Genomic DNA, 16,470 nt, shown 5'->3' with positions numbered 1-16,470 from the left:
TCCATTAATAAAATTTAATTCATACATGAATTTTATGTACAAATTGGAGGGGGAGTAGTGAAAATGGGGGGGGGTTGTATGTTGCAAGGTTTCATTTATTGATGGGTTAATTTTTACATTAAAACATCAGGGGAAGTTAGGAAAAACCCACAGCACTTTGTTATTTCACTTTTAAAGGTCATGGTTTTCTGTGGAAAGCAATGAAAACTGAAGATAAGTCTCTTCCATGTGGACTAACAAATATGATTTCTATGTCAATATTAATTAGCAGCAAGCTATTAAAATACAGCACTGCTTTGCTTCTGTTTAAATGTAAATCTCACCACACTCTATGTCTTAAGATTCTTTCCACTGGAGCTGACAGAAGCCCTAATTAAGAGTTATAGGTGCCATTTCTTAACATAAAGCTATCCAGTAAAAGGGGGAAATATGCTAGTGTAGTTGGCTGTGGGGAACGGGAAGAAAAAGTGAAACATTGGACAATTTCCTGAATCTTTTCAGCAATCTAAATTCCAGCCATAAATGTGCATTTAACCCAAAGAAGGGAAAACATCACATTTTCGTTAAAGCAACATAGAACCACTTCACAAATTCTCATAATAGTTATACTAGAATGTTTGCCTGACCAAGTACTACTGTGATGATCAGCAGCAATTAGAACCAGGCTTGCACATATTCTGTAGTAGCAACCATGACATTTATACCCAAGCAACCGCAATGGTGTCTTTTTTCTCATCTGCCTTAGGTAGCTGATCTCTTCTGATTCTCTCTCCCTCTCCCTCTCCCTCTCCTAGTATTATCTATGTAGGTGGCTTTGAGATTTACTGAAAGAAACTGCCCTGGGATCCTTTGCTTAACTACAGTTTGGGCCCTTCCATTTCTCTCAATGCCACTTTTCCTCATCTTGTTATAATGAAACGAAATGCCTGTTCTGCATGTAACACTATATCATAATTTAGTGCTGGGGGAACAAGCTCTGGGTTTGCGTGTGCTCCCCACCCTCTTTCTCTGGTGCACCTGCAGGAAGGAATTTAGAAGATTTTAAAGTAACCATAATTCTTTGTTATGTCTGAACTCAAATGACCCCTTAATTTAAACTATGGTTTGTTCGAACAAGCCAGGATTAGCCTGTAGCATATGAAACGGCTAGTTCACAAAATTATAGTTTAAACTAACAACAGTTCCCTTGAGGTTGGATACAAGGGGAACTTGTTAATGAAAAAGTGGAAACAAATGCTTCCCATGTCCTCATTGGAAGAATCCTGCTGGATCAGATGAAAGACCCAAGTAGAAGGGACCATATTCTGTTCTCACAGTGGACAGCTAGATGCCTCTGGGAAGCCCACAAGCGGGACCTGATTGCAATAGCCCTCTTCCACTTGTGATCCCCAGCAACTGCTATTCAGAGGAATGCTGTTCCCGATTCTGGAGGCATTCCATAGTCTTCATGGCTAGAGCCTTATCCTCCATGATTGTATCTAATTACTTTCCAAAGCCATCCAAGTTGATGGTCACTGCTACATCTTGTACTAGTGAGTTCAATGGTTAAACTATGTGGCCATTCCAAAGGAAGAGAGGGGAGAGGCATGCATGCAGTTCTGAGGTTTGCTAAACTATGCTTTAGTGTTATGTGAAAAATGGGTCAAAATTTCTCACACTTCCACACTAGCCCTGTTCAGAAGCATGGGATCACGACTGAATGAATGAAACTTTATTTTTACCCCGCCCTTTTTCCAAACTGGAACTCAGGGCGGCTTACAAATAAAACTACATGTAGTTAAAAACATACAAAAATATATAATTAAGATACAATTAAACTATACACAACCTTAAAACCATGACTGGACCAACTAACCACCATAACCACCAATATCATGCACTCTGAGTAGCCCTGCCCCCTGACATCCAGATGTACAGTACAAAAATCTGCAGGGAGGGAACCAGATGTCTTCCTTCCTGCAGACTTTAAGCTGTATGTGTGGATGCAGGGGGAGGGGAGCTACCTGCAGTGTACAGCATCAGGGGTATGGCTAGGTAGCATGGCTCCATTTACAAGTTCACAGAATGCATTAACCCTTCTTTTGCATAGGGCTACTAATGCACAAAATCCTATAGTCCAGCTACATAGTTCTGTTTCTCATACTCAAAAAACTACAAGGACTTAAAAAAACTTTCCTACAACTAATATAAAAAGTGGCACATGTATCCTGTGGCTGTGGCAACAGAAAATATGTTCTGAAAATGTCTAGCATAAGGGACCCACTTTCCAAACCGATAATTAAACTACAGCCATGATCTGAGTTTGGTTAAGGCTACAGTGTAGTTAACATATTGGCTGATCCGTCCTTGCCTGGCACAAGAAAACTTCCATGTCACCAAACAGCATTACCTGTCTCTCCCTAGCTTAACAAGGAAGTCAGAACTGAATTCCTCCAGTTTCAGGTCTGCTTTAAAATAGAGGTTTTCAGCAAAACTAAAAGAAGCATAATAAAACTCCTACGAAATTTCTTGGCACAGACATAGAATGGACAAGTATTTTATTTATTTATTTATTTATTTATTTATTTATTTTCATTTCTAGACCGCCCATAGCTAATAGCTCTCTGGGCGGTGTACAAAACGAAATTAAAATACAATATAGAATAAAATCAGTAACAAATTACATAAATTACATAAATTAAGGAGATTAACTGCACCACGATTTGGGCACATTATCATTAACAAAGAGCAATGTGTCTAAAATTAACCATCAAGAAGATATCTAGGATTTTTAGACCAGTGTGACAAATGAGGCTGAATCTGCTTACCTTCGACACAGGAGGGCTGCGCTCTTGTTGTGCCAGCAACCTGTCCTGGTAGGCAAGAGCATTTGACTGTTTGTGACCGCTCTTCAATCCTGTTCTTGTTGCAACACCGATGTACCGCCACCACTTCACATGTCCCTTGCTTAACTTGGTGGTGGCCTATTAATGATAAAGGTAAATTCTGTTGAGTCAATTATCATTGGTTACTAAGGACATACTATTTCATTCATTCATATACCACTTTTCACCTCCGTGATGAATTATCAAAGTGGTTCATGCTGCACTAGGTTGGATCTAGAGATGTGAAGGCCCAGAAAAAAACAGAAAAATTCAGGGGGGAAATGGTATTTTTCTGTTTTTTTCTGAAGCCATTTTTGTTTTTTTTCTGAAAAATTGAAAAAAACAAATTAAAAATGGATTATGGAATGTTTTATTTTAGCATGATATATAAAATGTTTCATTGAATCTTGGTCCCTGCCTTTTTCTCAGTTCTTTTTATGGGAATGGATTCTTTATGTCTGCTTGACACTGTGGAGGACTAGCGGAGACATAAATAATTTTCTTTGTTATTAATGTTGATGGTTTCTTCTGTTTGTTTTGTTTTGTGTGTTTTTTCCCTGCGCCTCATAAACTTGCAAAACAGAAGAAGTTCATTACAGTTCAGGATCTTATAGATCCGTTTGTTACAAAAAAAGTAAAAATTTTAAAAAGTAAATTCAATTTGTAATAATTGTTTGAATAAAATGTATCTTTAATATACCAAATGTGATAATTTTATGCCAAACCAACTTGTACATAATTACATTTGATGTTCCTGAAGTAACAAAGTGATTCTCAATCTGTAAAAAGTGCCAATATTGCATTTTTTTTATTTTTCTGAAAATTTCTGTTTTTTTCTGGGAAAAAAGGTGGGAAACCATTTCCTCCCCATGGCTTCAAAATTTCTGGAAATTTTACATCTCTAGTTGGAACCAATGAAGTCACTGCAGGAGCAGAACAACTTCTGCTCATACAGAGGAATTTCCTCTCCCTTTATGCCCTCGCATGCACCTACCACATCTCCCATCTGTTCTCAGGGTTTCCTGAACCCTTCAGAGAATGTTGTGGGGGGTGGGCACATGGGGGGAGGAGAGGGAGGAGTTCCATTGTATAAGTCATTTCACTTGCACAATGACTTCACTGGATTTAACCCACTATAATCAATAAAATCTAATCACTGAAACCAAATCAGAACAGCAGGAGAAAAAAATGCAAGTACTTGAAAGGTTGCCACACAGAAGAGGGAGAAGATCTCTTCTCCATCATCGCAGAGTACAGGACATGGAATAATGGGCTCAAGTTGCAGGAAGCCAGATTTCAACTGAACATCAGGAAAACCTAACTGTTAGAGCTATATGACAATGGAACTAATTCCCTAAGGAGGTGGTGGGCTCTCCAACACTGGAGGCATTCAAGATGCAGTTGGACATGCACCTGTCAGGTATGTTTTAATTTGGATTCCTGCATTGAGCAGGGGGTTGGACTCGATGGCCTTATAGACCCCTTCCAACTCTACTATTCTGTAATTCTACACAGTCAATAGCAGAATAGCAAAAATGGACAGGAAAATGCCTATCTCAGCAAGTGTGTGTGTTTAACATTTTGGTGGAAGTTATCAAGCATTGGTATTCACCTGATCTCTGCTGGTAGATCATTCCACAAGGTATACAAGATGTTCTCCCAATGAAATCAGTTTATTGACAAATTCTAGGCAGTCTTATCAGAGCCATGTCCATGCTAAAATGATCTTTTCTTGACAACCAACGAAATCATTCCCAAAAAGATGTAATCATCTGATTCATATGAGCAAAGTGAATCGAACTCACAATGCGATCCCTGACACTAATCTCATGACATTTTACAGCACAATCCGATATATATCTACTCAGAAGTAAGTCCCACTGTGTTCAATGGGGCTTACTTCCAGGTAAGTGGGCATAGACTGGTATGAATGTATTATGGAAAAGGTAAAACAGCATACTAAACTGGTGCATAGCTTGGTTAAGTCAAAAACATTGTTCATTTGTTTTGCCAAATGGTAACAACTCATATCATAATGCTTAAGGAAGTTTTCGGTTAGTTAAGCCAACTTCTAAATATGTTGCTACTTGGTTTTACTAGCATCCTGAGTTTGTTGAGATATCGGTTAATTCTGGATTACTGTGGCAATGTTCTTTGTTGGTTTTTTATTCTTGTACTTTATTATATATAACAAAATGTGAAGGCCACTTAACAGGCTGTTTTCAAAAGTAAGTAACAGCAACAATTTCACTTTCCACAAGGAACCTGTGATGAGAGCTAAGCGTTTAAGGCTGCATCGCTATACCCATTTACCAGTGGGTCCCATTGAACTCAAAAACACTTACTTCTGAATAGACATTTATAGGAGTATACCGTAAAGCTGCAATCCTACGCACACAAACCTGGGAGTAAGCTTCATTGAAAACAATAAGACTTACTTCTAAGTGTGGATTGTACACTAGGGATCGGTGAGAATTCTGCTGAATTTGAATTTAGCACTGGATTTTTCAATGGTCCATATATTCTCCACCTTTGCAGAGCAATCCTGTTTGCTCTGAACTTCAGCGGCTTTTCTCTAACACTGGATTTCCCCCCCCCCGAATATATTGTTACATACAGCACAGCACCACAGTATAAATCTCTCTCTCTGTGTGAGCCACATCCCGCCACTCGAATAATCCAAGCTCCAAGTGGGGAGGAAGCAAGCAAAGTGTAATATTATTATTATTTATTTATTAAATTTATTAGTCGCCCATCTGGCTGGTTTACCAGCTACTCTGGGCGATGTACAACATAAAAACATATAATTCACATTAAAAACTTAAAATTCCAACAATAACACTAAACCCTAACACACCCCAAAATATTATTAATATTTAATAGAGATTAAAAAGTAAGCCTAGAAAGTCTCTAGAGAGTTCTTAATCTGGATGAGGCTATCTAGGCTTGCCTTCTAATCTCTGAAGTGTTAACCCATTAAATGATTAAAAGGCAAGGCTAGAGAGTCTTGCCCATATTCTCTAGGCTTGCCGAGGAGGAGGTGGGGGATGGGAGGGCACTGAAAGCTGCTGTCATCTTTTGCTTTCCAAAAGGAAACAGCCGGTCTTTGCTTGCTAACATGAAACTGCCCAGCCTCAGCGAAAGACACTTTCCTTTATCGATATTAATATCAATATTATTGAGAGAGAGAAAAATTGGATCAATAAAAGCAACAGATAGTGGACAAAGAACAAACGTGAACTGATATCGCCTGTCAGGTCAACAGAATGCTTTTGAAGTAGTACCAGCCAATGGAACTCATTCCTACTGTACACATGCTATGTGTTGCACACTAATTGGGCTCCTTCTGGGAGGAAGGGCAAGATGTAAATGTAATAAATAAATAAATAAATAATTGTGAGCTACTAGCTGATAGCCAACTATTACTTGCCATGTTGTATGAAGAATTAGTAAGTAACTGGAAGGTGTTGTGTTGTTAAATTAAAAATGCAACGTATTAGGTCTCATATAAAATAATGTACTAAACCATTAAAAAAACCCTTTATTATTATATTTGATGCTATCATACACCATACAACAGAAAGTTAACAGAGAAAGCCCACCAGAGAGTACTGCGCTGTTCTATTTCTTTCTGAGGAAGTTACATAGGGAGCATCTGAACGTAGCTGCTCTGTGATTTCATAGGGAAACTGCTGAACATGTCCTGCCCTATGATTTTCAGATACTACTTAGAAAAAGTATCGCTGAAAGCCAAGACACAGCAGGCAGATTCTGTCATGCCTTCTATTTACTTTATGCAAAGCTGCAACATTGGATTCCCAAAGACATAACCTATTTATACATGGCAGTTTCTCAGTTTATGTATCATATGATGTTTATATGATGTTTTATTTTTAAAAAATTGTAGGCATTCTACCAAGGCTTAAGGTGATAAAGAGAGAGGCCATTCAAAAGGATTAGACAAATTCATGGAGGATAAGGCTCTCAGTGGCTACCATCCATGATGGCTATTAATACCTCAAGTGTTAGAGGCAGTATCCCTCTGAATACCCATTGCTGTGGGAGTCATAAGTAGGGAGAGTGCTACTGCACCCAGGTCCTGCTTATGTGTTTCCCATAGGCATCTGGCTGGCCACTATGAGAACAGGATGCTGGACTAGATGGGCCTTCGATCTGATCTAGCACAGCTGTTGTGTTCTTATAATGGGATTCTTTCCATAACATCTCAAGAGGAGGCCAGGCACACAGATGACCATTCTTGATATTACATTATACACGCATACTGTAATGCTAATATTAATCAAATGGTGGTTGGGTGGGAGAACAACTTGCTCAAAATAGTCTTGAGTTACTCCATAGGATTTCAGATCCAGGGCTAGGATTTAAATACAGGTCCAAGGCCAGTCTATTGGGGTGCATTGCCTCTACAACATACATATTTGTAATGTGTGATCTGTTAATTGGCATGCAGACCTAGGCTGGCGACCTGAAAATTATGCAAGAGAAAATATAGCCTTCCATTTTCACACTGAATAATGTATAGAAAATATAAAATTTTATTCTACCCTCCCCTGCCCCCACTGTACTTTTAAACAAAATATGCTACAGCTGTGAGATGCATAATGCATTTTACAGGAAGTTGGGAAAATGTTGATCGCAGCATAAAAGTGTCTCTCACAGCCACTGTATTATGTTTATTGGCAGGCTGTGTATTTTCATGGAAGTGTCTAATACTTAAGTAATAGCAATAAAACAATTCCTTTGGGCAACAGCTGCACTGTAAGTTCAGAAATAAATAAGAAGAGATCACCACTGTATCCTCCTCTATTCCAGAGATCAGTCCCTAAAATCTTCTGGTGAACACTTTCAAACATTACGAAACAGAAGATTAAAATTTTGCAAACAATATTATTAAGAAAATATATATTGTTATACAACCTATTCTTTGTTAGGCTGATGACTGTCTAAAAATCAAGGATGACTGGTTAATGCTTCATCATGGGAGCTGATGGAAGTAGAGGGTTCCCTTATGGCTACGGGGGGTATCCTCTTTCCAGTTTTTAGAATATAATATCCAGCTAGGGTATCCTACCTGACAGTACTCTATTTGAAGGGCCTTCTGATCCAAATCTGCCTTAAAGACAGAAGCAGCTTTTCAGATGGGGCAGGTGCTTCCCAGCAAGTGAGCTGTTGTTGCTTACTGGAAGGGAGGGACAAGGTGGCAGGGAGGTCAGCAAAGTGCAAATGTACTAGCGGAGCTAATCTGGCACTCCTGCCAGTCTCTTTGCACTGTGCCAACCTCATCAATGCCCCTCTCCCTCCCATTAAGTAACAGTGGCCCATCTGCCAGGAAAATAACATAGTGGCTTAGCTCCCCCCCCCCCAGAAGCCACATTTTCAGTCTTGGAAGATCCTATGTAGGTTACATGACAGTTGCATAATTTGAGTGGAACTGACTTCACTCAATCCGTACATCTATATCTGTACTTATTATAATGTCATGGTAATGGTTTACTTGCTAAGCAATGTCATAATACATGAGGCAGGAACTATCATGGTACCACCACAGCAACTTCAGCAAACAGGATAGCATATTTCTGAAATCCTCTTCCACAGACTTTTCTGAAATTACATTGTATTGAACAAATAAACCACAGTTTCTAACATATGAATTGGCTATCAGTGTGTGCTTACGATATGATACCTTAGCTTATTGATAAACTTGATTGCACCATCATTTTTAAAAAAAATTTTATTTTTGCAGTGGGGTCAAAGATTCCCGTGATTGTTCCTACTTTCTTCTTGGAAAGGCCTTTTAAGCAGATTTGAATAAAGCCATTGTTCTTGGTTTGCTTGCAGAGTTCACTGAAAGCTTAAGGCTGACTATGAGATGTGTGCCTTTTGAATGATTCACGGCTTGGACAATTATTCTCCCCCACCCCGCCACACCACCATCCCTCCCGACACAGGCATTTTGCTATGAATACAGATATATACTTTGATGACTGAGCACTGGGTGCAATTTACGGCAGGTATTGCATGAAATTGAAACAACTCATATTGAAAGCTAAAGTGCAGATAAATAACAGCAATGTGAGCATTGTGCTTCACCACAGAGCTGGCTGCTGGAAGATGACAGCTACTGTCTCGCATAAGTCAGAGACCCTTCAAAACAACTGCCTACAGAGAGTAATGGGGAGGGGAGGTTTTCGTTGAAGAAACTAACAAATGGAGAACTACAGGAGAAGTGCCAAAAAGAGAGAAAACAAGATGTCATACTTGCTGTTCTGCAGAGTGGTTGTACCACATATAAGTCCTCTTTGGGTATTCAGTCAGCAAGAGTGCAACCAGACAAGCCAGGGGAAGTCTGGAGGAGGTGCTGCCAAGCCTCACCCCTCCACCAATCAGGGATATGTCTAGTAGGAGTGAGGGAGGTGCACGACTAGCAGTGGCAATGTGCAGTGGCGACTGTGGAAGCAGCAATGCTGGACTTTGTGGGGGTGCCGATGAGTCCAGCAGATACCCTTCCATGCCAATCCCTGACCCAGGCTGTTAAGTACCATTTCCCCTTTTCGCCCAGCCAGATTATATAAGCAACGAAGGATTGCTGAAGAAGAATCAACATGGCTTCTGTAAAGCTAAGTCCCATTTCACTGAACTTTTACAGTTCTTTGAAGGTATTAATAAATTTGGATATAGATGATCCCGCAGACACTATATACGCTGACTTTCAAAAAGCTTTTGACAAAGTCACTCACTAAAGGCACCTGAATGAACTTAGTGGACATGGGATAAGAAAACGGGTCAACTTATGAATCAATAACTGGTTATTTTTATTTATTTATTTATTTATTTATTTATTTATTTATTTATTTATTTATTTATTTATTTATTTATTAAATGTATTAGTTGCCCATCTGGCTGGTTGTCCAGCCACTCTGGGCGACGTACAAGATATAAAACAATACATTAAAACGTTAAAATTTAAAACCATAACAGTAAAAACCTAACCCGCCTGAAGAGCCAGGTCTTCAAGGCCCGGCGGAAGCTCATCATAGAAGGGGCATGGCGGAGATCATTTGGGAGAGAGTTCCACAGGGTGGGGGCCACTATTGAAAAAACCCTCTCTCTAGTCCTCACCAGTCTAGCTGTTTTAACCGGTGGGATCGAGAGAAGGTCTTCTGAGGCTGATCTTGTTGAGCGGCATCCCTGACGATGCTGGAGGCGCTCCTTCAGATAGACTGGGCTAAAACCGTGTAGGGTTTTAAAGGTCAAAACCAACACCTTGAATTGGGCCCGGTAAACAACCGGTAGCCAGTGCAGCTCCTTCAGCACTGGAGTGATGTGATCTTGCCGGCGACTGCCTTTAATCAGACGAGCCGCCGCATTCTGTACCAGTTGCAGCTTCCGGACCGTTTTCAAGGGTAACCCCACGTAGAGCGCATTACAGTAGTCTAGGCAAGAGGTGACCAGGGCATGTACCACCGGTGGGAGCAGATGGTTGGGAAGGTAGGGGCGCAGCCTCCGTATCAGATGGAGTTGATACAGCGCCGCCCGGCTCACAGCCGAGACTTGAGCCTCCATGGACAGCTGGGAGTCAAGAATGACCCCCAGGCTGTGGACCTGGTCTTTCAGGGGCAATCGTACCCCATTGAGCACCAGGTCCACATCCCCCAGCCTTCCCTTGTCTCCCACAAACAGTACCTCGGTTTTGTCAGGGTTCAGCTTCAGCTTATTCCTTCCCATCTAGCCACTCACCAACTCCAGGCACTTGGACAGGGTTTCTACAGCCAACCTCGGTGCAGATTTAAATGAGAGATAGAGCTACGTGTCATCCGCATACTGATGACATTGTTGGCGTGTGTGCGTTGTTGCGTGAAACAGCATACATTACGTTGGAGTTAAGTTGAGCAAGAAACTTCTTCAGAGCATTTAAATCATGTAAGAGTCTTTATTAAGACATTAAGGCTTTTCAGCAGTTTCCCCCCCCCTAGCTCTACAGCACATTTCTCTTCAAAAGCAAAAGTAAGACAGCCTCTCAGTTCAGAGGCATGGTGCAGAAGGGCAGCCTCACAGATCAGAGGCATAAAGCAGAAGAACAGAAGAACCAACAACTGGCTGTTACAACTTTCCCAGCTGTTATCTCCCGTTACCATGACAACCTGTCTGACCTTCAAGTCTGCTCTCTCAGGCCAGACATGGCAGATAAGACTGCTTCTCAAAACACATGCTTGTAACTTTCCAGACCTGATGAAAACATCCTTTGGCAGTACGGCCTAATGCCAACAGTCCCCCTTTTTCATCATGTCTGTAAATCCATTACAACAATAATACATTTCTACAATACATCTTGCAATACATTTCAGTACATTACATCATACATTTTCAGTTCAGTTCAGTACAGTTCAAAATTACATCTCAGTACAGTTCAAAACTTTATTCACTCAAACTTTGGTTGAACACATGTCAAATAAAGTGTATCAGGATCCATGTCTACAACTTTATTCATTCCAGGACTTGTTATTAATCCCACGGTAAATCTGTCAGGCGGTTTGCCTAAATTCGCTCTCGTAGAGCGTCTTAAAGGAACCAGGGCTTCGGCTCTCTCTGCCCCCCCATTTGTGCTTGTGCTTGGCACCGCGTGCCCAGGATCTTCCATTTCCTCAGCTTTACGTTTCTTCGATCTGCGTTTCCCACAAATGAGCTCATTCAAAGCATCTCTGAGAGGAATTTGTGTACCTTCCACTTTAATGTCAAGATCTGGCTTAAATGTCTGTGATGGTGTTCGTGTTTGTGTGCCACCTGTTCCTGTAAGAATAACTGTCTGCCTTTGATCCCAAGGCTTCTCTGAGACTTTAATGCTTCTGCTCAGAATTAACTGCTGTGTTTCTGGACACCAAACTCTGTAATATGCATTCTGAAATCCCAAAACAAAACCTTGCTGTGCTCTGGGCGCAAGCTTGCCCCTCCTTTTTCCCTGTGGAATGTGGATCCAGCACCTTGCCCCGAATTTTTGAATGTGTTCTATTTTAGGCTTTCTGCCAGTAAGTTTCTCATAAGGAGACATTCCAATTGCACTGTGTAACACCCTGTTGTGAATGTAATTCGCATAAAGAATTGCTTCTGCCCAGAAAGAATTCCCTAAACTGCAATTCAACAGCATGGCTCTCATTGCTTCCCCAAGCACCCTATTTTTTCTCTCAGCAGTTCCATTGGAAAACGGGCCAAATGGAGCAGTGAAATTCTGGTTTATTCCCTTACTCTCCAGAAAGTCACTTAACGCTTTGCTCGTAAATTCCCCACCTTGATCTGAGTGAATCGCTTTCACAGTGACGTCATGTTGAGTTTCGATTCTCTTAATGAACAGTTTCAGCTTCTGCTCAGCTTCACTTTTATGCTTTAACAGAAAAACATGACAAAATCTTGAAAAATCATCTACCAGTACCATGAAGAATTTCGCACCTCCTCGTGAAGCATTTATTGGCCCTGATAAATCAACATGAACTAGCTGGTAGGGAGCTGTTGTGGTTCTCTCAGCCTCCCGGTTTATTGGTGCAATAGTCATTTTAGCTTGATTACAAGAATCACAATCCATTATCTGTCCGCAGTCTCTTAAACGCATGTTTTCACTGTGCAAAGGGGTTTTCTTTATCGTGTCAAGGTTTGCATGCCCCAGCCTTTGATGCCATTCATGAACGCAGCCCTGATGTACCTGTGCCTCAGCATTTAACACAGCACACCCTGCTTGACTGCTCTTTATTACAAACTGTGAATCATTGAGGCTTCCCTGCATGCACACTTTATCTCCCCTCATTATAAAACATTGTTCTTTGTGGAACAAAATTGAATAATTACAACTCACCAGTTTGCTCACTGACAAAATATTATGAGCCAATTCAGGAACAAATAAACAATCTGACATCATTCCAACCTTGTCAAATTTCATCAGACCATGAGCTTTTACGGATTTCCGTGATCCATCTGCAAGTAAAACAAAGTCCTGCTCATCTGTAGACGTGTAAAACAGACTCCTGTCTTTGATTAATATATGGCTTGCTCCGCTGTCAAGAATAAAGTTAATTTGTTCCAAGTCTTTAGACTTCTGTTTACAAACAAAGTTCACACTTCCCTGCTTCAAGCCTCCGTCCCTGGAGTTTCGCTTGATTGCACAGTTTTTACGGAGATGCCCACGAGCCCCACTGGCAAAACAAGACTTCAGCCGCTGCTGCTCCCGCTTGTTTTCCTGTCTGCTTTCGACAGCCTGCTCCGGTTCGGCACTTTTCTCCTCGCTTCTGACAGCCTCCATCAGCTCGGCTCTCTGCGCCTTCTGCCTCCGCTGCCATTCCTGGGACAAATCCTGCAACGTGTCCCACATCTGTTTTGCTGATGGCTCATCTCTCACACACATCAGTTGAGAATCCTATAGAGCCAAGATTATAAACGCCTGCGCCCTCTGGTCTCGACGCTTCCAGGCCGCGGTCGGTACCGCCGGGGTTTTTTCTTTAATCACGTCCCATAAATCATCTGTTATCAGCAAAGCCCACATCCTCGGCTTCCAGCTGCCATAATTCTTTTCATTAAGCCGTTCCATCGGCAAGCCTCCCCCAGACAGGTTTACAGCCATGTTGCTCACCTCCGTCTGGTTCAATCAATCAAGCTGCCCTCTCTGGAACTCCGTCTGCCGTTCAGACCAGCAACTTACTCCCGTGTAATGCGCTGTGGATCTGGGCCCATAACCCCTGTTGGCGTGTGTGCGTCGTTGCGTGAAACAGCATACATTACGTTGGAGTTAAGTTGAGCAAGAAACTTCTTCAGAGCATTTAAATCATGTAAGAGTCTTTATTAAGACATTAAGGCTTTTCAGCAGTTTCCCCCCCCTCTAGCTCTACAGCACATTTCTCTTCAAAAGCAAAAGTAAGACACCCTCTCAGTTCAGAGGCATGGTGCAGAAGGGCAGCCTCACAGATCAGAGGCATAAAGCAGAAGAACAGAAGAACCAACAACTGGCCGTTACAACTTTCCCAGCTGTTATCTCCCGTTACCATGACAACCTGTCTGACCTTCAAGTCTGCTCTCTCAGGCCAGACATGGCAGATAAGACTGCTTCTCAAAACACATGCTTGTAACTTTCCAGACCTGATGAAAACATCCTTTGGCAGTACGGCCTAATGCCAACAGACATTGCAGCCCAAATCTCCTGATGATTGCTCCCAGCAGCTTTATATAGATGTTGAACAGCATCGGGGAGAGGATGGAACCCTGTGGCACCCCACAAGCGACAGGCCAAGGATCCGAGACCTCATCCTCCAATGCCACTCTTTGGTACCTACCAGAGAGGAAGGAATGGAACCACTGCAATACAGTGCCCCCCATGCCTAATCTCTTCCGGCGGTCCAGGAGGATAACGTGGTCAACAGTATTGAAAGCCGCTGAGAGATCAAGGAGGACAAGGAAGGTGCATTCGCCCCTATCCCACGCCCTCCTCATATCATCTACCAAGGTGACCAAGGCTGTTTCAGTCCCATGTCCAGACCTGAAGCCCGATTGAAATGGATCCAGATAATCCGCTTCCTCCAAGTGCGCTTAACGTTCAAGAAGCAGAGAGTAGGAATCAATGGACAGTTCTCTCAGTGGAAGGATGTAAGAAGTGGAGTCCCCAAGGAACTGTATTAGGACTGGTATTTTTTAACTTGTTCAAAAATGATCTAGAGTCAAGCGTGAGTAGTAAGGTAACCAAGTTTGCTGATGATATCAAATTCCGAGTGGTAAAAACCCTCCAGAAGGTTCTCTCCAAACTGGGGGAACAGACAATCAAATGGAAAATATGGTTCAATGTCAGTAAGTGTAAAGTGAGGCAAAACATCCTAATTTCACATATATGCTAATTGGGTCTGAGCTGATGGTGACTGCCCAAGATCTTGAGACAGTAGGGAATAACTCAATGAAAACATCAACCCAATGTGCAGCACATGTGAAAAGGGTGAATTCCATGGCAGGAATCATTAGGTAAGTGATGAAAAATAAAACTGTCGGTATTTTAATTCCTGTATACAAATCTATGGTTTAATTACACTTGGAACATTGTGTACAGTTCTGGTTGCTTTATCTGAAAAAGAATACTGTAGAACTGGAAATGGCACAGGAAAGGACAAGCAAATCATCAAGGAGTTGGAACAAATCCCCTACAAGAAAAGACTGTGTTTCAGGCTCTTTCATTTTTTAGAAAAGGGAAGTCATGGGGGACATGATGCATAGTATAGGGAAAGTGGATAGAGAGATGTTTTTTGTCCCTCTCTCACAATACTAGAACTTGGGGGCCCCCAATGAAGATGAATGTTAGAAGATTCGGGAGAGAGAAAAAGAGGTAATTCTTCACAGACCACATAGTTAAACTATGGGACTTGCTCCACAAAATGTGGTGATGGCCACCAACTTAGATGGCTTTCAAGGGTGATTAGGCAGATTCATGGAGGATAAGGCTAAATAACTTCTAGTCATGATGGCTACATGCCATCTCCAGGATCAGAGGCAGCATGCCTCAGAATACCAGTGGCTGGGTAACAACAGTGGAAGAATGTTTATGTCATGCTTGCGGGTTTCCTACAGCCATGAGGTTGGTCACTGTAGAAAATAGGATGCTGGACTATCTGGACCTTTGATCTGGTCCAGCACAGCTCTTCTTATGTTCATACCATTCTAAAGACCTGAAATGAAGGAGTTTACATTTCAAAAATCTGGTTTCATCATGAATTCTGATTAAAAATAAACAAACCCAAGCTTAATTTTTCCAAATCCCATAGGGAGATTTTCAGGAATCCAGCTTGGGAACACTACATCCAAGAAAGATTCTAGCCTATGGATTCTCATGTCACACACAAGTTTAGCCTTTAAAAGGTGATTGTTTCTTTAAAAACTGGTTAATCGTCCTTCACTTTTGTAACAAAATTTCAACAGTCTGAAAATTAAATCAGGCATTTTACCCACCAAATCCCCCAGTTTTGCCACATTTGGGAGGTTTGTACCAGAAAACAGCTATACAAATATTTACTATTTCAGCTTATACTAAACATATCTATTTGCATGTGGAGAGGGGGAAGTAAATGTCCTAAAAAAACTGATGGGGAAAAAGTCAAAAGAATGAATCACAGGTTTAAAAAGTACAAAAGAAAAATCAAGTGTTCATCCAGGGCATAAAGCCTTCAGTGTCATCAGACAATATCTGTGTTGAAATTTGCATATTCTTTATTGAAAACATTTATATCCCACCTTTCCTTTAAAAGCTCAATATAACTAAGAATAAGAAATAAAAACAAAATTATTATACTTAGCAAAAAAACAAAAAGAGAAAAGGCAGCCGTTAGAACAAGCAGTCATCCTCCAGGAATAAAAATTGTTCCATGCAGCAAGTTAAAACACAAATCAGTGCAGGATCTTAAAGCTATTTGTACCGCAAAGGCCTCCCAAACACGAAAGTTTTAGAAAGGTAATAAATGAGGAGGTGAGACGAGCGAGCGTCCCTTAGTAGGGAGTTCCAGAGACCTCTCACTATCATGGTGGGCCTGGGCTTCACAGCTGGCTACTAAAAACTAACTGTTGGCTACCAAGC

At 41.3% G+C, this 16,470-nt stretch overlaps 1 protein-coding gene across 1 annotated transcript in view; it reads right to left on the bottom strand.

Moving 5' to 3' along the window:
• The window catches only part of TAFA4 (TAFA chemokine like family member 4), a 194,294-nt gene that overhangs the window by 28,486 nt on the left and 149,338 nt on the right, over positions 1-16,470 (bottom strand). The window contains exon 4 of the mRNA XM_061622055.1: positions 2,808-2,963. Coding sequence (XP_061478039.1) covers positions 2,808-2,963 — 156 coding nt within the window. The remainder of the gene's footprint in view (positions 1-2,807; positions 2,964-16,470) is intronic.

Source organism: Rhineura floridana, chromosome 3, assembly GCF_030035675.1.
Source record: "Rhineura floridana isolate rRhiFlo1 chromosome 3, rRhiFlo1.hap2, whole genome shotgun sequence".
Lineage (NCBI taxonomy): Eukaryota > Metazoa > Chordata > Lepidosauria > Squamata > Rhineuridae > Rhineura > Rhineura floridana.
Note: the sequence above shows the minus strand (reverse complement) of the source record. Positions and strands in the feature narration are given on the sequence as shown.